Raw genomic sequence first — 23,902 nt, forward strand, 5'->3', positions numbered from 1 at the left:
GGCAGGCTGCAACTTTTCCCAAGTCTGGGTGGTTTGTATGCTGTGGAGTAGGGTGCGGAGCTGAAAATGAGTATGTCTATTAGCATACTAACTGTTGCTGCTTCATCTTCAGGATCTCTTTTGACACCTCGGTGTAATAAGGATGGAAATTATAAATTGTGTGCTATAAAATCTGGTGCGTGGACTCACTTTGTGCTGATGGAGGTGCATTTCCTATGAGGCAGTCTAATGCCATGCTGCTTTTAGCTGAGTCAGTCCATGGCGCCAGTAAAAGCCTTTGCTCAACAGTTGGCAGCATTTCAGAAGCTGTTTGGTGGAACACAGCGCAACTTCATGCTCCCTTTTAGTCTGAGGAGTCCCCAAAGGATATTTATCTTAGAGGTGTGAACCTCAGCCTGTTGTGGCAGCAGGCTTAGTTGACTTCTGAAGGCCTATTGAAATAAGATGAAGACTCTTGAGGTCTACAGAAATCATGCAGTGAAAACCAGTGGTGGTGGGTCTCTGGCACTAGGGTGAGAAGATCAGATTTTATTCTTCATTATACTGTTGACCTGCCCTGTGACCACATTTATCTTTCCTTCCGATATGTGCTCTGTGAACAGCACCCAGCAGAGTGCATCCTGCTGTGCCCACTGAAGATGTGCCTTGAGTCGTGTAGCTCTTGGTCATGCTGTGATCTGAGAAGCATCCACGCCCTGATGTTGGTCCCTTGGGGATATGCATGTGCTGGACCACACTGTCCAAAGTACAGACAGACTATGCTGAGCACTGGAGCCCACTGTGTGCTTGTGTCCATCCCTATGTCTCTTGGTGGTGATACCTCCTCCATCCATCTGAGGGTAACTTTCTCATCCCTTGGTTATTATGTGGTGCAGAGTGTCCTGTCCCAGCACGGCAGCTGGACGTTTGGGCTAAGAGATATGCTTACAGCCTCAGCCACTGCCTCTGCCTGCTTTTTGCAGCGTTTCTAGCTCTCCAGTGCAAGAGCAAAGCAAATGAGGCCATAATCTGAGTGATCTACCACCTCCTGAGATGGAGAAGTCCTAGACCGAGACGGTAGGTCCCTGCTAGGGAACACCACCGCATTCCTGCAGCGCTTTGGATGCCTCTGAAGCAGTATTGCGTACAAATCCTGTAATCCATTAACGCCAGCTGCTTTAATATTGTACTCAAGTTACCTTGATTTTTTTTAGCTTTAACAATGATGCAATGACTTTTAGAGTGTGCTGCTGATACAAGTGTATCCTTAAATTGTCATTTTCAGGCATCAGGGGAATAAAACCCACTTTTAAGTTGGGTTCAATAACATTTTATAAAGAAGAGGTAAATCTATATAATCTGGAGGGACATGAGAACTACTCAGCACTTAGTTACTTAATAACATTGCTTTCTTTAGCTTTTTTGTACTATTCAGATTTCTGTATGAATCTCAGACATGACTATTACTGCTAAATAGTCATTTTAAATATTTTTAATCATACTGAAGCATGATAGGAATCTACGTTGTGCTACAAACGCAGGCTGGTATTGACAGGCATCTTACCTGGTTTAGCAGGTGGGTTGGACTAGATGGTCTCCAGAGGTCCCTTCCAACCCCAAACATTCTGTGATTCTGTGATCTTACTGAAGATTTCTATTGCTTTTCATCTAGCTTTATTTAATAAAACAGGAAAATGAAAGTCTGGTCTTTTAAAAGGTTATACAATGGTTTATTCCTGTTAGTTTTGAATATTGGGTATGGGCACCTATAAGAAAGTTGTTGCTCTCTTCGAGTCCAAAGGTACTTAATTTTCATGTTATCATAAATGAGCCTTTTAATGCTTACAGACCTGAATCTGCTAATAAATGCATGTAGGCTTGAGATTTACACATTCTCTGAGCAAGGGGATTACAAAGAAGGACTCTTGACAATATGGAGGGTAACCGTAGCAGAAGAGGTCTGCTTTGGGAACAAGGAGGATAAGATTTCTTAGTCTCTCTCTTTTTGTTTGTTTGTTGTTTTTGGTTTGGTTTGGTATGTTTTTCTAGGGTTTCTTTTTACATTGGTTCCGGAACTTCCCATAAAGAGGTCATTTAAGTTTGAAATGAGACTTCTGTTAGCTCACCAGACTAAGCTTTCCCCCAGCTCTTGTTTAATATGCGTTAAACTCAAAAGTAGACTTTTAAAGGCATTTTAAGTAGAATAATAATAATATTGAAAGGATTGTGAGTGGAAGACCCTCCACCCTCCCTCTGGTGGATGAAACACAGCCATTTAATGCTTAATAGGCAACAGTGAGCTTTTCTGGATTAGAAACTTATTTTTTCCAGCTCACTGCCTAGAGCCTAATTTGTCTTTAAGTCCAAAAATCCCAGCAAAATCCCCCCAACTTCAACATGTTTTTTCTCTATATAAACCCAAACTGTCAGGAGTCTGTTTGCTTATCTATTCATTTACAATGTTAAATGTAAATCAGCCATAACTGGTTGCACAATATTGCAACAGATCGCACCATCCTGAACAAAGAGTGAGAAGAAGCTATCTAAAAATGTGGTCATCAAATGTCACCGGTGGAAGCCTGTGAAAAGGAGATAACAAACAGGGAACTGTTTGTCCAGTTTGGAGACAAAAGTCACCATTTTCTGTCACCTCAGTATAAGATGATTTTTCATGAGCACGTCTCAAATAGTGAATAAAGTGTTACCTTTTGGATTCAGGAGCAGACCTCAGGGGTGCATCTCTCAGTACTTTAATCTCTGATACTACACAGTTCAATAAACAGATGTCTGCGGAAATTTGCTGCTGCTTCAGATAACGTCAGGCACCAAGTGAGGGTGAAAACCTGACAGTGGTGTGTGTCTGGGAAAACCTGTATTTACAACCAGGACGTGTCAGTGATGCTCTGGGGGTACCCAGGATAGCTGCTGACATGGAGCCCAGGTCAGACCCAGGAGCTCCAAAGAAGTGATGGAGAGGGATAGCCAGCCCAAAGACATCTCCTTTTGCATGGCCCTGCCCTCTCACCAGGTCCTGGTCCACCAGTGACTGCTTTTATTGGGTCATTTGGCTGTGGCTATGAGATTTGAAGTCTGTGGCCATGAAATAAAGTCCGTGTCCCCTTCTGCTTCTTGTAACCCCTCAAGGACATTGCGGCTGCTGCCTGGGAAGCAGGAGGAGATGGAGGACCAGGCTGTCAGCTTGCACGTCCCTTGCCAGCCCTGCCAGCTGGAGGGCTGTGCCAGAGCCCCAGGGGGTACAGCCACCACCTCTGCGCTGGGTACAAAATCCCCTGCTCGTGGGACATGCTGTTGCCTGAGACTTGAGAAGTATCTCAGGTTTGCAGCCTGCCTGTGGCTCCCAGGGTGGGTTTTGCTGTGCACGCACACGCTGTTTGCCAGCAGAGCGTCAACTGTACATGGGATGTGCCTCCTCCTGCCTCAGCAGCACCAGCCAGGGCTGGTTTTAGCCCCTGCCCTAAATTTTGCTGGTTTTGTGTAGTTAATAGCCAGGTGATGTGCCCACATCTCACAATGGCTGTGGAAGGCTTTCCAGTGGTTGTGAGCAGTCTCTGGCTGAGTCCTGTGGTCCTTGTTCAAACAAAGCCATCTCCATGAGACCAAAGGAGAGAGGCCAGTGTTTGGCCAAGTGCTTGCACCAGCACAGCTTGGCTTTTGCAGGTGTTCCTCACATCTCTGCAAGCGCACAGGTGAATCTGCAGGCGGTCTAATGAGGAATAAGGGACTGAGGTACCTGCTAGGAGATGATGTTTCTCCAGACTCCTGCTGGGCTAGACTAGATGACCCTCAAAGGTTCCTTCCAATACAAACTATTCTATGATTATAATGATTATATTAAAACATCCCCACACAGCAGTGATGGTGGTAGCTCAGTCCTTGTGGGTTTATGGCAGTCCTGTCACTTCGCAGAGGGAAAAAGGGACAGAGACTAAAAACCGTCTCAGGAATACCTGGTCAGGGAGGTTTCTTTGCTCTCCTGTCTTTGGATGCTATGCTATACAAGGTGTTTTTGTTTTTTTTTTCCCTGTTGGTTTGAGGTTCTGCTATTGTGGGAGGCTTTTCAAAGAGCCCTGAAAATGCTTTACAGCATTTTCTAGAGACAACCACATTCACATCATTGCCTCTGGAAGTCAGCCATGCTTTGTTCCCAGCTCTCACCTTGGCTGGTCAAGCTGTAGCTTGCAGGGGGACTGCAAGTTGCCCACTGAAATCTGGGCTCACCCTGTGAAATTAGGATTAAAAGCCCCAACTGAGTCTGGAGGCTGATTAAGACTTGGTGGAGGGAGGAGCTGATGGCTGTGCTCCTCGAGGCCTGGACCATGGTCAAGGCAGGCAGCCAGATGCTTTTTTCTGGTGTAACAGCAGAATGGTGCTTACTCTTTACATTGTCAGGTGCTTGTGTAAGTGCCCAGATGCTAAATATGTGTGGGTTTGCTATATTTCTGTTCTACCTCATCAGAGCAGATGATAGCAGTTCACCTCTCTCTGGGGTGAATGGGAGCAGGGCCAGCTTAGCACCACTGAGAGGGGTAATAAACTTCTGAGCCACGATTGCTCCTCCTGTGCTTGCTAGACAACCTCAATACTTCTTTCTTCCTGATTTAATGAAACTGTGCATGATTCGTGGCTGCAGTCACTCAGACTGAGTTGAAAAATGAAGCAGTTGTAGGCCCTGCAAAGTTACGGACCATGTTCCTCACAATCCCTGCCTTCCCCTGGAGGTATTTGGCGTGATGAAAACTGAAGATGTCTTTTTTAATGTTAAGCCAATTGACAAATGGAGGCTGAGAAGAGACTTGGTAGCAGATTCCTGCTAGCCAGTTGTGAGCGACCTTCCAAAGCCCACTGGTACACGCTGTGATGCAGATGTGTATTATCAGAGAGATGCTGCCGCTGGCACAGCCCCAAGCTCCGCTTCCAGGAGCAGCACGCAGATGTCTGAGCAGCCAAATAGTTGGACAAGAAAAGCTGATTCCCCTCTAGCGTTGCAAGAAAGGACACACTGGACTGACATTGTGTTTTTATTAGTGCTTCCATATGAAAGCAGCAGGAGCATATTAGGAAAAGGCATATTTTCCTCCTGGCAGCAGTGGGAGCAGGAAATACTCAGCCAGAAGTTAATGTATATTTTCCCTAATCACTAGCACTACTGTGGGAGACAGCAAGGGCCTGCTCTTTGTTCTCATCTGGCGAGGACCATTCCTCTCTGCGTTTAGACGTGTGTGTGTGAATAAACATCTGCTTTGTTGTCAACTAATTCCTTGTGATGACAGGGACCTGGGAAAGTGGTGATGGCCTTAATTTCTCTGCCTTCTTCCCATGGCACATCTTTCTCTGGACTTTGGGATCATTGCTATAGATTATTCATGGGGTATCGAGAGGTGTTTTGGAGAAGCAGTGTGATGGGACACATGGGGCACAACCAGTGCCTTGTTCTCTGCATGTGCCAAGCGAATGGCTTTGAATACACAAGATATAACAGGCTTGGGGTAGGTGGCGAGCGCTTGTGCTGAGGTACAGCACCATGGCAGGCCTAGGGCCAGGGGGGTGGAGGGACCCTCACCCTCAGCTATCCCATGCCTGTATCCCACCTCCAGGAGCTGTGCAGAGTGTGTGTCCCCACGCTTGCTCCAGCCTCGCTGCTGCAGGACCCTGCTCCTTGGCGGTTCAACCCCACATGGAACTGTCTGATCTCTGTCTCCTGAGATATTTTAGCTCTATTACCAGTTTCTTGCTTTTCTGCACAGTCTTCTTATCTCTCACACAGCAATAAGTGTGATAACAGGGTATTGCTTGGGAATTAAGCTACTGATCCCCATCCCTGCTCCCACATGTCGCCCTGTCCCATAGCCTCTCCCAGAACCTGCTAGCAGATGCTCTCCTGGGTGCCCTGGCAAGCACTCATCTGCAGTATTACAGGCTATGATTTGGTTGAGGAAAATAAGAGTTAAGAATGCAAGAAAGAACTCAAAACATGGTCAGGAGAGCAAAACCCTAGCAGCAGTCCTCTGTGAAGACACAGGAGACAGGCTGGTCTTGCATGAGGTGGAAAAGGCAGAGCTGTCAGCAGAAAATTCTGTTTGGTGTCTTATTGTGGTCTGAAATATTTCCTCCTCCCCCAGTAGCTGCAGATGATGTGACCTATGAAGGAACCAGCCGAGAAACTCCAGACCACCGTGTTTGAATAAATACTAGTATTTTGATGTTCCAGAAGGGAGGGAAGGGCTGCAACAGGAGCAGCCATGTAGTGCCTGTTCACAGCTGGTGGGGCTGAAGTCACCTTAACTCAGCTAAAGAGGCTGCAGCTTGCCCCTCTTTGGTCCATCAGCTGGGGTGGTGATGTGGAGAACGGAAACCTAAGTGTAGGGATGTATGAATTTAACTCAGTGCTTATATCCATGTCAGGTCCTTCCCTTGCAGAGTATTTTGATAATTGTCAGCATGAGATGGGAGAGTGTGTTCTGCTCAGGGCCAGGCAGTTTCTGGCAGGAGCTTGGGCCAGTTTAACATTATTTATTAAAAAAGGTGTCAGGGTGCATGAATTTCAGGGAGACCAGAAGAAAGAAGGAGGGGAGCTTATATAACTCTGGGCAAAATGCGTGTCGTCCTCCCCCCATCCCTCTTTTCTTTTTTCTCCCTAGGGGATGAAGGATTTTTAATTATTTGTTTTCTGTTGTTATCTGTGCTATGTAACTGGACACAGCCCTTACAAAACCCTGCCACAGGCTATGTAAATCTTCACTGAAGCTGTCTGCGTGTGTGCACACACGTGTTTATCCACCAGCGGTGGTCCAAGGCAGCTGCAAGCAGCCTGCAAAGCCACCAACAGTGGCAGTTCCCAGACATTGCCAAGAAGTATTATGGTTTTATTGGACTGGATTACAAAGTCCAAACAGTGCAGATCCTCTTCATCCTCTCTCCTCTCCCTGGTGCAGCTTTGCTGCTCTGAGGTCTGTGTCCGTGCTCATTAGCTTTGCAGCTGAACATCTCTGAGCTCTGCAGGAAAATGATGGACAGCCTAGCAGTTGTGGAGCAGTCTCATCCCATTTTTTGACTGTGACCTTAGGAAACCACTTCAAGCCCAGGCTGTCCTGTGCCTGTGTTCTCACTGCATGGAGCTGGAGACATCAGGTCTTAGAGTAACGGGTGTATACGTGGGATGTCAGGACTATTTCCAGGGAAGGGATGGTGTCAGACATGGGGTATGTGCTCCTTTTCAAAGCTGCTTTTGAGCTGGGGTCTGTGTGAGGGTGAGAGCTGAGGCATTAGGTTCGAAATTTGGGGCAACTTGCGGAAAACAAAGCTGGAAGTGTCTGAGGGAAACTGGTGCTCAGCAGGACCAGCTCAGACATGAGCCCCAGGGCCAGGGTTGCAGGGGGACAGGATCCTGTGGGGAAAGAAGCGACAAATTGCCTTGTCTTGAGAAATTCATGTGACAGCACTGGAGAAAAAAGGAATAGATGGGAACTTAAAACTAATACTGAAAAATGCTAGAAAAAAACCTAGAGAATAGACAGTGACAACCACAGGGAAAGCAACTATTATGGAAAACTGTAAAGAAGATGCAATTCTGTAATGCAGTGTGGGCAATGTATGGTCAAATAACGCCTTGCCGTATCCATGTGTGATTGATCTAGGCTGCTTACATAGCGGATGCTTTCCCAACTCCTGCTAGGGAGGAAATGCCAGTAGTAATTCAGTTGCAGAAACTTATCTGTTAAAAAACCCAAATAATCCCTCTTGTTCCCCAGGGACTGTTGTGGGAAAGGAGGAAAGAGTGGATCAGTTTAAAGGTTTTAGAAGGAAGGGGTGGTGGGAAATGCCATATCCTTTAAATAAATTATTTCTGTCTTAGCTTCACTGAAAATGCTAGAGGTCACTGAATCCCCAAATGTGAGATGTGGCAATATGTGGTAGAACAGGCTAAGAGCTGCCTCCTGTTTTATGTTTCTTTGTGCTGAGATTACGAGACCAGCTTGTTCTGCTGAAACAAAATGTCGGCGAGTGATATATGGATGTTTTCAATGTTAAAACTTTATCTTGAAGAGTTTTTTTCCCCTTTTCTTCAGCTGGGTGTGTTGGCATAGCTGGGGGGAGCTCAGCTCCTGATGTGCCCTTGAGCTTGCTGTGCAATGAAAGAGCATCTTGATGGATGCCAGACAAAAGGACTAATCAAATAATCTATCCTAATCCTTTTACTCTCAGCGAAACTTGCTAGTAACTGCTGAGCAAATCGTAATGTGATTGAATAAAACTGTCATGTGAAGTCTTGAAATCATGACTGGGAATTGAGGAATCCGCCATGTCCCCAGGAATGCATAATTGCCACCTTTCTGACACCCACCTTCTGGTTACTGCTCCATGCCATATGATCTTGTGCCTTTTTTCCCTGATGAGGACAGCTTTCTCCAGCGCCTTGCTCCAGGGCAGGCTTTTGAAACCTCCAGTCTGCCCCAGGCCTGTCTTCTGAAGTGCTCCCATGCTGTCAACACCCTTCCATCCCTTTGCTGCTAGAACTGGGCACCGTGAGTGGGTTCAGTTTTAGATAATGCATTTAGATACCCTGACAGAGGTCTGTCTCTCATATCGATGACTTGACTCAGATGCCTAAATACAGACATTGGTGCTGTTTGAGAGGCTCCAGGGGGCTGAGCTGTGTGGCTGTCAGGGGTGACATGGGAGTTACAAAAGACCTTTAGAGATCAGAAGGCAGGCAGGATGCTTTGGGACATCTCAAGTACCCTCAGTGCCCACACACTTCACCCAGAGCAGACACCTTTGGACTGCTGAATCGTGAACTGAGCCCCCACAGGGCTGCCCCGTGGATGCTCCCCCATGTGATGGAGAAGGGGGGCCCTGCCATCTGCAGCTGTGATCCCTCTGCAGTGGAGGACCTGGTTTGCCCCCTGACCTGGGTTAGCCTAGGAGGCTGCTGATGGAGCTGCTGTGTATCATCACCCAGGAGCCCCTCTCTGCAGGGACAGTCCAGCATTTCATAGGCCTGTTCTTCAGTTTTCTTCCCTAGAGCTTGAGCTTGCATTTAGGCTCATTAGCACTAAGGACACAGTAACACAGGCTGCTTTTACATTCATTATTCATGACACACCACATCTACCACGGGAAAACTTTGCAGACAATCTCAAGGCACTGAGTTGGTAATGATATGTCCCTACAATGACTTTCTACAGTCTATCAGTTAACCAGTTTTAATCCTCTCAGTGTCACAAAGTAATAAATCAAGTGCACCCTTATAAAGCAGGGGATTTCATTTGATCAGTGCAACAATACTGCCAAAAGAATAATGGATGCCAATCTTTTTTTGTCTCTTATATTCCCGCACAGCCCTCTATGTCATTTAGTATCAGACCTGCATCAATTTATCCACCTGTGGCTATCCCTTTGAATGCAAGTGAAATATAAAATCACTTTTCTGTGTTTTCGTGGTCCCCTGAGTGCCGCAGACACTTGCCGCTATCTTTCTGATTTCTTTTTTTCCCTGGTTACAATTCCTGAGGTCAATTACTGCCTTCATATGCAGGCATATGCCTATCATCTCATCTTTCACTTAACTGAATGTATTGGGGATCTTTCCTACTGCTGCCTGTCTGTGCACAGGAACTGATGAGTTAACAGTCCCTTGCACCTTGTCCTGTCACCATGGGGTCACTGCTGGACCCCACAATGAAATTTGCCCTGTCAGATTAACAGGACACAGTATGGAAGAGAGCCCACTTTCCCCAGTCCCTTTTTTGGCACAATTGCAATTGAACTCTGACAACTACTGAGCCTTCTCAGGCTCTGCAAGAAGCGTCTGGCAAATGACCCTAGGAAAATGTGCAATGATAAGTCTCCCTGTTTTCTCTGTCCTGCTGGAAGAGTGCAGGTGTCATGGTCAGCTGGAGCAGAACAGGGCCAAAATTCTGTGCTATCCCAAAGACAAGAGGCAGGATCCTTTCACACCACTTTTGAACAGGTGATTTCTTGGGGTGTGGATGCCAGCACACACCAGAAAGTCTGGTGGTAGGTGGTGTCCACTTTGTTGAAGAAAATCTGCATCTTCCAGGGAAAAAGTTACCTACCTGGGGAGGAAAGATCACTGGGAGCAGACAGAGCAGGGGTGGAGGGTACTGAGGACCCAGGATTTCCCTGCAAATGAGTGAGGTTTGGGTGATGACCAATCTACCTGCCACTAAGATGGTTTATAACAATGATTTGCCATCCTGGCTTTGCCTCCTCAGTTATTTACCTCATGGTTTCAGGCTGGTTTTGTTTGAAACCATCCAGAAGTACAAGGGGGTTCCTGGCTGCTTTGCTAAGTTGTCAAGCTTGTTTTCTGGAGCAAGAGGGAAAGAGTAGCTCAGACAGCTTGGCGTGCATGGTAGCAATGAGTGATATGTATCAGAAACGCTGCAATGCAGGAGCCCTGCTCAACATAAACACCATGAGCCTGCCCAGAAACCAGGGACCTGGGGCTGCCTTGCTCCCATACTAAGTTTCGGATGAGTAAGTGCTGAGGAATGTAACCCCGAGGAAAGTTCACTGAATTATCCATCCACGGTGACTGACAGGCTGCTAGAGCAGGGATGACCTGTAATTTTCCATGTGTGGCAAGAGATCAGCCACATTCTCTGTGATCAGAGCACAGGAGTCAAGACCAAAACCTGCTTGAGGCAAATCAACCGTAGGCTGAAAGTCTTCTGCTGGTGCCATTGCCTTCTGCTTAATGAGCTGCAGGAGACCAGAAGATGGTGCTACCAGCAAGAAAGAGTGATGACCTACTTGAGCACACATATGAATACGGTCCAGCTCCACGATGTGCTCATAGAACCCAAGGAAAGCACCAAAATCAGCTGTGCTCTTGCATATCACTGACCGCCGATGGCCAACAGGTGGAGCTGGTTGGAAAGCTTGATTTTTTCAGCTCTTGGAAGTCTCTTGATGCTGATTCCTACAGCATGAGACTATGTGTGGAGCACTGTGCCCAACTTCATGAACAGCAAGAAAACATCACATCCAGTTACACCATTATAATCCTGTACATGGTGATGTATTAGCTTCAGGTTTTGTCTTCAGAGTTGTAAATGGTGGGTCGAGAACTTGAACAGATGAGGAAGACGGTTTTAAAAAACTTAGAGAGAATGCTAAGCATGTGAGGGCTTTCCTTTTCTACAGGCTCATTACTCCAAAGAAGCTGGTCACCAGGCAAGCAAGCTGCTAATGACAGTGTTCTCAGCCCTGCAAATCAATGGGCCGCATCGGCAAATGTAATATCTAGCTAGAATCAAGATAGTAAAGATTTTTGTGTTGTTGTGCTCTAGATTTCTCAGTGAGACAGTCTGTCAAAGTGCTTTTGCTCAACAGGCTGAGCCCTGCAGCTCAGTTTGCACAGAGTCCTTCCTTGAGTTATTAACCCTGCAGCAAGTGAGGGCAACCACCTCTAAACAGAGAGGCAAACTGTTTGGGCAAATTTTTTCTTCAAACTGTTAAAGGTTTGGTCTAATTCCTTACGGCTTAGATTGATTCTGGGGAGATGTGAAGCATCCTTCTCCTCAGCACAGCTAAATGAGCATGTGGAGAAATATTGAGGGCTACCTCCAAACCTGCTGGTGAGCAGTGGCTATTGAGACCTCGCTTGTCACCTTGGCAGTATTGGCTGATGGCCTCCTCCTGATAACCTACCTTGGCTCAGCTAATGCTTAGAGTATTTAGATGTTTTTGCTGTGTGTGGAATTCAGGCTTTAGGATTCACAGGCCTAAGCAGGGACCCTCCAGCACAATGCTTTAGGAAAATATCAACCCTGTTGGACTGAGCAACAGGTGGGGATTTGGCACAGATGAATGTGACAGGATGAGACCATAGAAACAAATCACCTTCGTCAAATCCAGGGAAAACTGGCAGCAAATGCTGTGCCTTCAGCTAGTGACGAGACAGCTCAAGTCCCCCGTGGAGTTGTCCTCACCAGCTTTCATCAGTTGGACCGTTACCGCAGTGGTGGGAGGCTGCGGTGATTAGAAACGACGCACACCGGGACGCGGACAAAGATTCACGCACAGACAGAGATCTTGTTCAGGAAGCAGCACAGAGCTGGGCAGCGCAGAGAGCTGAGCCAGGCTGAGGCCTTCTTAATTAGTCAGGGACAATTTATAGGATTTACAGATACAGACCTGGACTAAGATGTTACATAAGATGTTTTTCCAATAACTCTTATTAAAAACACACCACATTGATGTTATCTTTGTTTCAGTTACATTCCCACTCATTCACAGACCAGGCCCAAGAACATTGATACATCATACACATGGGGGTAGTTTTCCGACATTCTCACTGGCCTGGGCTATCAGTTCTTACACTCATAAAAACCGTACTTCTGTATAATGTGTCAAAGGCCCTTTATATTTTGCTATGATCTAATTACGTTAGTATTATTTCTTTGACCGTCCAGATGGTCATGTTAGTATTGATCTTCCTTTATCATCCAGGTGGCTGGAACTGCACATCTTGCTTTCCCACAGGAGGCAATCAGCGACCTGGAATCACTCTCTGTCCTCTAAGCAATTTGCATTAAAATGGAAGAAAACCAAACCTCTGAGGAAGGAAGGCCCTGCTCTGAGCCTTACTCAGTGCCACCAGGTAGGTCAGCTGTGACCCGAGGCAGTGCCCATCATGATGAAGCAGATGTGTGATGGGGACGTGAGGTTTGGGGGCTGTAAGCTGTGCCTGGTGGGAAGGGGTTTTGCCACGCCAGCACTGAGGGAAACAGCAGTGGCTGTGGCAGAGGCTGGTGCTGAGCTCCACCTGCAGCTGCTGAGACCTGCCAGGGCCTGGGTGGAGGTGGGTGCTGGGGTCATTCCTCTGGCTGGGACCTCAGGGTGGGCAGTCTGGAGGGGGACCTGTGCCAACAGCGTGGTTATGCAACATCCCACACCCGCCTCGCCCAGATGCCCCAGGCTGCTCTTACTTCTACCTTTCTGAGTGTTTAAATTCCTGTGAACAAAGCAGGTGTTAAAGTAATTAGAGTTTGATTTTTTGATTGTAATTTTTTTTAAACACATGGCACTCCATTTCATGGCAGAAGTCAGAAGAGCAGAGCATCCTTTCAGTCACCCGAGGAGAGGGCAGGAGCCAGCTGACAGCCCCGCTGTGCTGCAGAGCGCTGGTCGCTCACAGCAGAGCAGCAGCCTCCTGCCTTGGCTCCACCCCTGGCAACGGAGCCGGCTTGGAAATGCTGGTCCCAAAATGCAGTTGCATCGTGGAGGAGGACGTCTGAGAAGGGGAGAGGGCTCCTCATGCTTGCTTTTCTCCCTGACACCACTAGTAGGTACTGTGCACAGTGTGTAAACCTTGAGGATGTGGCTAGAGGAACAAATGTAGTGGGTTAAACCACTGTAATAGGAAATTTATTGTGGACACTCATTCCCAAATACCATTTTGCTGCAGCTACAGCAGCGCACAGGTACAATGTGCTTCCTCGCAGCTACAGCAGCACAGAGGTACAATGTGCTTCCTCGCAGGCCCTCTCTGAGCTTTCCCTGACATTTTCTCTCCCTGCAGAGCCATTGTCCTTGGGGCAGGACTTAGATCCCCAGACATGGTTCTGAGAAGAGTGGCTGAGCTGCAGTGATAACAGGGCTGTTGCATTGTGACAGCCCTTGGCAGCAGCCCAGGCCTTGTGGGCTGGTGGCTTTGGGGTTTTTTGTTGGGAGGATAAATGAGTGTGTCTGGGGTGGGGAGGCTGCTGCTGTCGCTCTCTGCCAACCTCCCCCCCAGCCCCGCAGCTGTAGAGGTGGCAGGAGATAGTAGGGTGCTGAGTGCTGGTGAACCTTTTGGGAGCTGCCTGGCACTCCTGACCCGGGGACCTGCTTTCCTGGAATAGAGCCCGAACATGTCCATACCTGTGCAGGCTGCCTACCAGGATGGGGTTTTATGGTGCTCACTGGGATGGAGATGTATATTTAGATTTGTGTATTGAGATGCTTATTTAGTGCAGAAGGTCTCACAGTACATCTGCTGGGTGGGTGCCTGCATCAGTCCGATGTCCTAAACAGGGCCAATAAATACCGCAAGCCTAATCTCTCTGCTGGCCATTTCTGATGTGTCCCAGCTGAGGAGAGCTCAGGCCCAAATTTGTGGCCTTGACACAGACCTGCAGAAATGAATAATCAACCTTGAATACACAGTGTCAAAGGTGATGCCAGAGGGAAGTACTATTGTTTTTCTTCCAAATCCACTCATTACAGCTGTGAATTTAACACAGTATCATTATATGCTTGAAAGGACCATACTGACTCCCCTGAGGGGTCAGTCTTCTGCTGCCCTGCTGCCCTACCTGCTTCTCGTCCAGCCAAGCGCAGGACAGTGCCAGGCCCTGGAACTGGCTCCTGGGAGCATGTGCTCCGATGACAGTGACCACTTACTGTCATTCAAGGGCATCGTGCATCCCACATGGCAGAATAGCCTCCAAGTCTCATTAAGCTCCTGGTTTCATTAAAACGGCTTCAGGGAAAACTTTTAGTTGACAGGAGCAGATCCTTTGCAGAGCTGGGTAAGGGGAATGATGTTGTTCAAAGAAAGGCAAGTTAATTAATATAAAATAAATGTTGACTTTTTAAAGAAAATCGATATTCGCCTCATCCTTGTCATGCCTGTGTTCTCTTTTTCTTGTGCTGTTTATGTAAAATGTGGAACCAGGTAGCATGCAGAGTCAGTTTCGCCAGGAAGCCAATTCCTGTCTCCAAATGAAGGAAAGTGAAATCTGTCTCCAAATGCAGGTATCAGTGCTGAAAGTGAAAATGAGTCGGTAGGTAGGAGGGAGACCAGAAGAGATGGGGGAGAGTGAGACAGGGATGATGGCTACATGGCATTTCCAGATCTCTACCTTAAACCCGAATTATGGCCATTCCCATATCTGGAAACAAGTTTTCTACTTTGCTGCTGCATCCCTGATATTTAAAAACAGGTATGACATCTATGACCTACAGCTAAACCTCCCTTCACAAGAAACTGCCCATGCTGCAAGTGATCAGGGAGACCTCATTGTGGCCTTTCAGTACTTAAAAGGGGGCAATAAGAAAGATGAGACAGGTCTTTTTTAGCAGGGCCTGCTACAACAGGACAAGGGGTGATGGTTTTAAACTAAACGAGGGGAAATTAGACATGAGGAAGAAAATTTTTACAGTGAGGGTGGTGAGACAGCGGCCCGCATTGCCCAGCAAAGTGGTAGATGCCCCATCCCTGGAGACATCCAAGGCCAGGCTGGACGGGGCTCTGACCAACCTGATCTAGTTGCAGATGTCCCTGCTCATTGCAGGGGGTTGGACTAGGTGAGCTTTGAAAGTCCCTTCCAACCCGAACCGTTCTGCGATTTCATGACCAAGGCTCGTCAGTGCTTTTCCCGGTCCCCACTGTCGGGCCGGACGGCCTCTCCAGCCCCGCGCTCAGTTCCGCGCCAAGACCACGGTACCGCGGGGCTGCCGGGGGCGGGGCTTCCGCGCTGTCCCGCCGTTTCCCGGACTCCGCTGGCGCCAAACCGAAGGGCGGGTCTTTCCCTCCCGCCGCCGCCACCACAATGGGAGGCGTGGCCCCGGCCGGCCCGATAACCAATAGGAGCGCGGGGGCGGCCGGCGGTGTGCGCGGCGCGGGCTGTGAGTGGTCAGCCGAGCGTTCTGGCGCCAAGTTCGAAGGAAATATAAAGAGGCGGCGCGGCAGCTGCGCTCTCCCGCCACTCAGTGCTGCCTGTTCTGCTGTCACCATTATCATGCTGTCTGCCCGCGTCCCGCTCGCCACCCGCCATGACCAGCCTCGCGTGTCCCCTCGGGAGGGCCTGTCGCCCTTGAAGAACCTGTCACTGAGCGATAAGGAGAACACGGTGAGTGCTCGCCTGCCCTCGGTCTCGTTTCCCGCCTGGGAGCGCCGCAGCACTCTCACCCGGCCCCTCTCTCTCTGCAGCCCCCCGCGCTCAGCAGCGCCCGCGTCCTGGCCAGCAAGACGGCCCGCAAGATCTTCCAGGAGGGTGATGGGAAGCCGGTGAGTGTGGAACGCCCGGGCACCGCTCATGCCCTTTTTCTCCAATAAGCCCCGCTCCGCTGCCCTCTCCCCCGCTGGTGGTCTCTTCCTTGTCCCCACGTCCTTGCCCTTTAGTCCCCGCCGGGTGCTACCCCCGCGCCCCTCTCCTTTCCCTCCCCTCCCGGCTATCTGCCGCTACTCAGCTTCCCGCCAGAACCCGGCGGGGCCTCAGCCCGCCCGGCCGAGCCCGAGCCGCTCTCTCCGCTGCTCCAGGTGCCCCGGGGCGCGGAGGAGGAGGAGCCGCTGCTGCGGGAGAACCCCCGCCGGTTCGTCGTCTTCCCCATCCAGTACCACGACATCTGGCAGATGTACAAGAAGGCCGAGGCCTCCTTCTGGACGGCGGAGGAGGTGAGGGGGCTGGCGGCTCCGGCCCTGCCCGCCTGGGACTCCGGAACGGGCCGTCCGTCTGAAGCCCCTGTCTCTTTGCGATTATTTCACTGCTGATTTTGCAACGTTTTAGGTGGATCTTTCAAAAGACATCCAGCACTGGGAGTCCCTGAAACCCGAGGAGAAGTACTTCATTTCTCACGTCCTCGCCTTCTTTGCTGCCAGTGACGGCATCGTTAATGAAAACCTGGTAAGTGTAGGGACAGCCCTGACAGAAGCATCACTTTGTGAAATGAAGGCAACCAGGTAGCTACATGTTTGATGTGCTTGCTGTCTGATCTAGCTTGTTTGCTAGATCGTGTGGTGTTACAGCTCATAACATGTAATGCTGCTTTATGGTGATTAGCAAATTGGGGTTGCTTTTGTAATCCACAAGTTTGCCCACTTCCTATGGGGCACTGAGCGTTGCCTCTCAGTAACAGCTGGCTGGTTCAGAGACCTGGTTCTGCTTCTGCCTTCTCAGTGCTCTTTTTAATGGGGGACCAGGAAAACAGCAGTTTTCCCAATTCCCTTTGAACGCTGTGAGGGACTACTGCTGTTAATAATCCACATGTCTGGAACTGATCTGAGGAGGATTCTGTGGGCTGTTACAGCATCAGTTCTTCTAACCTGCGACTTAAATGCTTTTGCCACCACTCATTTACTTCCTCTAGGTGGAGCGGTTCACTCAAGAAGTACAAGTCACAGAAGCTCGTTGTTTCTATGGCTTCCAGATTGCCATGGAAAACATACATTCAGAAATGTACAGTCTTCTTATTGACACCTACATTAAGGATTCTAAAGAGAGGTTTGTATTGGCTTGATGATGAAAGGTTCAAAGCTCTTTAAGTGTTGAGATTTAAATGATGTGTATCAGTCATTCTTTGCCTTCAACGCTAATTTTAGCATTTTTAACTGTATTTGTTTAAAATATCACTGCTGCTTAAGAGCAGCTTTACTTCAGAATATCTTTCTTTGAAGAATATGAGAAAAAACTCGCTCAGATTAAGAGCGAAACTGAAACCACTTAGTACTGAAATAAGGGAATGAAACTATGTAAAAGATGGAGTGGTCAAATAAGGCGGGTGTATTAAATTACAGTAAGCCCTTATATGGAGGATCCCTGCACCTAGTAGAAAGCTACGTGGTGAAGCTTCTCTGAGAATATAATTTTTATTAAAAAGTATCTCTAAAACTCTAAAACTCTCTAAAACTCTCTAAATAAAAGGTAACACCTAGCACTTTTACATAGCATGTGCTGCCCTTACGCATTTTACTCTTTTGCTTGGGGGGAAAATGTCAGGTTGTGTTAGCCAAAAAGTGGCTTTTGGTCTTGATTAAAAACAAAAGCAAAGAGTAAAATTTTCATAGCAATATAAAACAAGAACTGTATCTTAAAACTAAATACAGGGCTTTGAATGCTTTGGACTGAATTATTCTCATGTTGTCTTGTCAGAACAACACCCTGTTGAGCAAAACATCATGTGGTATCACAGTGCTACTTGCAGACCAGATAAGTCTAATTACTGGTTTGTAGAAAGCTAACAATGTCATTACTGCTCTGAGGTGCTCAGTTCCAGTCTATGCTGGGAGCTGTGATGCCTCACTGCTGGAAAGTGGAGGCCGGTTGATCTGTAGTTTTGAGAGCCTTGTTCAAGTACCATGCTTGATGAAACAGTGCTCCCCTTGGTATCATCAAAGGAATTCTTGTAAACTTGGTGTTGATGGGATGGGTAAGCGATGAAAAGGTAGTTGTTGGGTACAAGTAGACCTAGACTGATGCAGAAGATGATGGGGAAGGAGACTTATTTATCAGGGTGAAGGTGCAGAGCACTTTAAGTGAGAAAGACCATCTATGGCAGTGAATGCTTATTGTACTAGTTGTGCTGATGTCCATTCCTAATGAGATTTATCCTTCTCAGGGAATTTCTTTTTAATGCTATTGAAACATTACCGTGTGTTAAAAAGAAGGCTGATTGGGCCATGCGCTGGATTGGGGACAAGAAAGCAACATATGGTGAGTACATCATGAAATTCCTTCCCTAAAATGATGGAGGAACCACTGTTTCTCTAGACTTAACAGTTCGCAGATATCGTTGTCACAAGCAGAGTACATGCTCTCCAGTGTAAGATACTGGTATAACTCTGGAGATTAAAAAAAACCAAAACCAAACAATTTTCATCTTGCAAATGAGCTACTGGTATGAATCTTTGTAAAACCGTTATTCAAAATGTCAGCAGTAACTCATGGTGATTTTGATGTGCCTGGCTGTATGATCAAATGGTAAATTGCTGTCGTGTCCAGAACTGTACCAGCGATTTCCAGCAGACACGTACAATTGGAGGCTGTAGCTCCTCTGCCTTACTGATTCTTGATGTCTCACATCAAAGGTGAGATGAGAGGGTACAGATCATTATTTCACTAGTATTAAAGCATTCTTCAAGGCCAAAGTTCTTTACTTAATCAAAGATGAGCAGACACTGCCTTAAGTCAGCTGCTGAAGTGACTGTTCTTTTTCAGTATGCCATTTTTGAAAAAGGATGGTACTGATGGTTAACCTGGGGGGAAGGCTCCATGGCACCAGTTACTTAGCAGCTACTCTAATTAGTTTTTACTTCCTTCTGTGTTTAAAAGTTTTGCTTAATAACCAGAAGCCTTTACTTGTAATAGTTTTTAAGGAATAGCACACTTGAGCAGTAATTTATTCGTCCTTCTTGCAGGATGTAGTTCACTGCTCTATTTGAAACTTCAAGGTATTCATCCTGTTAAGTTTTCTGTCTGACATTACTACCAATCTCTTCTTAACAGGAGAACGTGTAGTAGCTTTTGCAGCGGTGGAAGGAATCTTCTTTTCTGGCTCTTTTGCATCAATTTTTTGGCTGAAGAAAAGGGGATTAATGCCTGGACTCACTTTTTCTAACGAACTCATCAGCAGAGATGAGGTATGAATGAAATTCTAACAGTAGCTCAAAGTTATCACATTCAACTGGAGCCTAGATTTTAAAACAAGATCATATTTAGAAACAGACGGTCTATAAAGCTTGCTAAACTGTGTAAGGATGTGTCATCATGGATCTTGCAGCAGAGAATGAAAGGACTCAGCATTTTACTTCTTCTAAAGCAGTTTGAGGCTTCTCACCAGCTCCTGCACTTACTTATATACATTACCATTTGGAGCAAACACAGCTGGTACTGCGAACTCCCTTATGCCTCCTTTCGGTTCAGCAGAAAGTTGTCTGTGGATAACACTAAATGATGTGGCCGGTGCAAAAATGCTGCCTAGATATTGGGCTATTTATTCTGTGCTACTGATTTGAGTGGCTCTATTAAATCAGTGTTCTGGAAATAATTTTCTGCTACTTCTTTCCAGGGCTTGCACTGTGATTTTGCCTGTCTTATGTTCAAGCACTTGATACGCAAACCATCAGAGGAGAGAGTAAAGGAAATCATCATGAATGCTGTTCTCATAGAACAGGTAATTGTCTGCTTCTTGTTTAGGAACTCGATGGCAATTAAGCAGAAAGCTGGGGAGCTGTTTGGTATAAAATTAGCCTAGGTGATACAGAGTGAATACCTGTTTCTGTACATAAAATGCTTCTATTATCTGCAGGAGTTCTTGACGGAGGCACTACCTGTAAAGCTGATTGGCATGAACTGCACTTTAATGAAACAGTACATAGAGTTTGTAGCAGACCGGCTTATGTTGGAACTGGGATTTAACAAGGTAATGCTCTAAGACACTGAATCTTTCACGGCGAAAAGATAATACTAAGTTCAATTTCCTCCAGAAACGCAAATCCTAAAATGGCTGCAGCAATACTGGTATAACTTGTACAAGCATTTAGCACTCCTGCTGCTATATCCTCTTTGGAGACCCACAGAAGGAAAAGCAAAAGGATGCTATGGAAAAACAGCTGTGCAAGCATTGCTGTGCTCCTGCCTGCTGCAGCTAAAAGACAGGAATGAGTACAGTGGAGAAGCCCTGGGGCAGAGATTTCTTTTTTTTCACTGCATAGTAAGCCCACTCAGGTTGTCATTATACTCCTTCCACCTGCTCTCTAATGCTCTCACCTCTGCAGGATGTAAGCACCTGTAGTGACTATTGAATTGCCTTCACATTTCAGATATACAAGGCGGAGAATCCTTTTGACTTCATGGAAAACATCTCTCTGGAAGGCAAGACCAATTTCTTTGAGAAGCGTGTAGGTGAATATCAGCGGATGGGAGTCATGTCGAAGCCCACGGACAACTCCTTCACCCTGGATGCGGAATTTTAAATGAACTGAGACCGTATGAGTTAGCGTGTATGCTCTCCTGTTTACAGTGAAATGTTAAATACATCGAGTCACGGTGTGACTCGATTCGTGTACTAAAATCCCACTCTTGAAAAGTGTGGTGATATTGGTACTTTCTGGGAGGCTAGTGTAGCTCCAGCAGTAAAATCGATTTTTATTAGTCTTTGCCAATGGTGTTAATTCATAGGATGTTTAGATGGTTCTTTTACAACACGTACCACTCGACTTTGTGAAACATACAGGCACCTTCCTTCTGCAAGACAGGAGGCTGCGGGCAGTGACCACTGCCTTCTGCTGTTCTCCCCTTAAGCAAAGGAGCAGTTGAGAAATTCCAGTCTCAAATTCCTTGAATGCTCTGAACAAAACTCTGGAGGCAACTACGTGATCTTGCTGCTTTCTTAGCAGGTTTTAAGTTTACCTTTTTTACTATTGTTTTAATAGTTTGTACATAAACCTGGCACTTTAATGTTTAAAATAGTCTTGTAATACTCCTCAGCAATTGTAAAATGAAAGTCTAAGTCTTTAGACTTTCACAACCTAACCTTTCAGGACTTGTGCTTCTTTCTGGGTATGTAAATAAAAAATGGTGCTACAAATCAAACTATTGTTTTTGAGATCTGTTGAAGATCAGGAATAAACTTGGTATGGAAGGTGAAGAACTTAATCAGCTGGCTATTCTGGGTGCTGAAAAATAACATGCAGCTGGCTTCTGGACGTAGTTGCTCTTTCCTTAATACCTGGGAACAGTATTTCATACAACAGTGGTAATGAGCTGTTTGGATTCAATGTTGTACTGGCTTCAGTGCTCCACTGGGCAGAGCTGTGTGTTAATGTCCTGAATTGCAGACTTTTCAGGAAACACCAGCTCTGCAGGAAACAGCTGCCCAGTCATATGGTTGATAGATGTCAAGTGAAATCATCAGGTTTAGCTCTGACTTTCAGATCGAGTAAATGGATGGTGTTTCAGGTAAATTCAGCTAATTCTTAGCTTCTACATTGTGCCGTTCTTGTTTTAATTTGTAACAATAGTGAAAACAAAGTATGTGCTACAACATCATTTCTCCACACTAAACATGGAGCAACAGGAATGAATATGGTTAATTTTAATTTTTGTTAGGGTGTGTGGTCTGTGAAGGAGTTCCCTATGGTCTCAGATTTGAGTTCCTGTAAATTATCTGCAGGGAGATTCAATAGCAATGGGATAGACTGAAATTTACTACTGCCTTGGTGTATAAATAAGAGTTTATTCTATGATCTAATTAACACCTAAATAACAAGGACTGTCCTGCAAATTTTTCTTCTCCAAGTGCAGTTGATATATAAAATGAACTTTATAGAACTTTGTTTTCTCGAAAGGAAAGAAGGCTGGATGTTGCTTTTCCTGCTGAAGGACTCCCTCTTTTGAAGTGTGTATATATATGTGTGTGTGCTTTGAGAGATGCCACCTTGGTATAAAAGTAACTGATCTGCTGGTCTTTGCTCTTGGTTGCACTGAGGGTGATGGTGTGTGACTGCCCTTCCCCTGGGTCTGTGAAGCCAGTAGGATGTGCATGTTTCCAAGGCTATTCTAGGGAGAAAAAAACCCCACCAACTGAAAAATCCCAAGCCCCAGAGTCTGAAATTTGAAGTAGAAGATACAAGAGTGTCACTGGATGACTTGACCCTGCAGCACTGATGTTGGTAACAGGTCAGTGATTGCAGAGGTCCAAGAAGAATGTATAGGGAACTGGAATAGGGATGTGTTATGTTGGAGAGCCAGGCATATCATTTTTAAACACTGAATTTATAGCTTGTTTTTAGAGTTAGGCAGGTCTATGGCTAAATATCAGTGTTTTGTTCTCAACAAATTGGGCTTTGTGCTTTTTCTTGGCTTCTCTTAGCAGTCAAAGCTTTAATCAAATTAAGTCTGATACAAAGCATCAGAACTCGTGGTATAGGGCTCCATTGTTCAGAGCATAAATGACAGTAATGATGTACTGAGACCAGTTTAGATCCAAGTATGATTTAGCAGCATTCAGTTTATATTCAAATCTGTTAATTTATGTGTTTTAGTAACATAGAAGAAGCATAAGACTTCCGTAATCTATGAGTAGGGTCTAGCTATATTATAGCTACTTCTTCCCACTTGATTCTTAGTATATGCAAGGGATCAATACGTGGAAATGATGGGGGTGGAAAGCTCTAATTTATTATCCTTAATTCTGGGAGATAAGAACCGCAACTGTATTTTAAACATAATATGGAAGGACTGCTTGGAATGGGTGTGTGATGGCCAAGTGACCGTTCGTAATGGCAGGTAGGAAGAAATGTCCCTTTTAGCCAAGCATTGCTCTTACAGGGTAATAGATACTGTAGACACGAGCGCATTAAAAAGAGATTAGATGGGAATTAGAAATTATTCAACAGGAGAATAAGCCTTGCTGTGGCTGGTATTAATCTTATCCTGGTGCCACCGGTGTCTAAACGCCTACTTAATTTTGGTTTATTTGCTTGCTATAATGCAAATAAGTTTTTAAGGTATAGTCTAGAGAAAAGCTACACATCTGGTCCCACCTATTTAAATTCTCAGCTCACAAAGGTTTAAATGTCTTTCAGTTTCTCAGTTTGCACAGACCAAGTCTTGATAAAATACTTGTTTGCTGAAAATGGATTACTTTCCAATTCGACTGAGATGCCTGTTGTTTTGAAACTTGATCCTCTTAAGCACTGAGGAAATAACAATCTTGTAGTACTTTCCAAAAATAAACTAATACTCTGAAAAATAAGTTTCAGTAAAAACTTAACTGACCCTTTGGGATACGTTTTGGAATGGAGTTTGGAGAACCAGGCGAGGTTTGAAGCGAAGTGATGAAGGTGCTGATTTCTTTTATCCGTGTGTGAACCAGAACAGCTGTCTAGCAGGGGCTCTGGCACAGTAATTGCTGCAAGTGAAAAGCCATTAGGCTAGTAGAGGAAAAAATGCTGAGGGATAAGTAAAAAGGGATATATTTGAGGGTGCAATACTCTGTTGTTAATTTATGTGGCACTGATCCCTAGCTATCCCCTGTGTTTTTTATTGCTGTTAAAATTAATGGCTTTTAATAGCAGCAGATAAAATGGAAGAACAGTAACCTCACGCATAGTTTCTCTTTTTATTTTTATTTCCTACTGTAATTTGTTAAAAATGCATGGCTTCAGGTA

General features: G+C 46.0%; 1 protein-coding gene across 1 annotated transcript; it reads left to right on the forward strand.

Moving 5' to 3' along the window:
- The first annotated feature begins 15,700 nt into the window (after positions 1 to 15,700).
- RRM2 (ribonucleotide reductase regulatory subunit M2) lies at positions 15,701 to 21,323 on the forward strand. Its single transcript, XM_065835436.2, has 10 exons — positions 15,701 to 15,863; positions 15,944 to 16,021; positions 16,274 to 16,408; positions 16,521 to 16,637; positions 17,101 to 17,234; positions 18,349 to 18,443; positions 19,236 to 19,369; positions 19,798 to 19,902; positions 20,038 to 20,151; positions 20,552 to 21,323. The coding sequence occupies exons 1-10, from the start codon at positions 15,753 to 15,755 to the stop codon at positions 20,702 to 20,704; spliced, it is 1,176 nt and encodes a 391-aa protein (XP_065691508.1). The 5' UTR covers positions 15,701 to 15,752; the 3' UTR covers positions 20,705 to 21,323.
- The last annotated feature ends 2,579 nt before the right edge of the window (positions 21,324 to 23,902 follow it).

This window comes from Patagioenas fasciata, chromosome 3 (genome assembly GCF_037038585.1).
Source record: "Patagioenas fasciata isolate bPatFas1 chromosome 3, bPatFas1.hap1, whole genome shotgun sequence".
Taxonomy (NCBI): Eukaryota; Metazoa; Chordata; class Aves; order Columbiformes; family Columbidae; genus Patagioenas; species Patagioenas fasciata.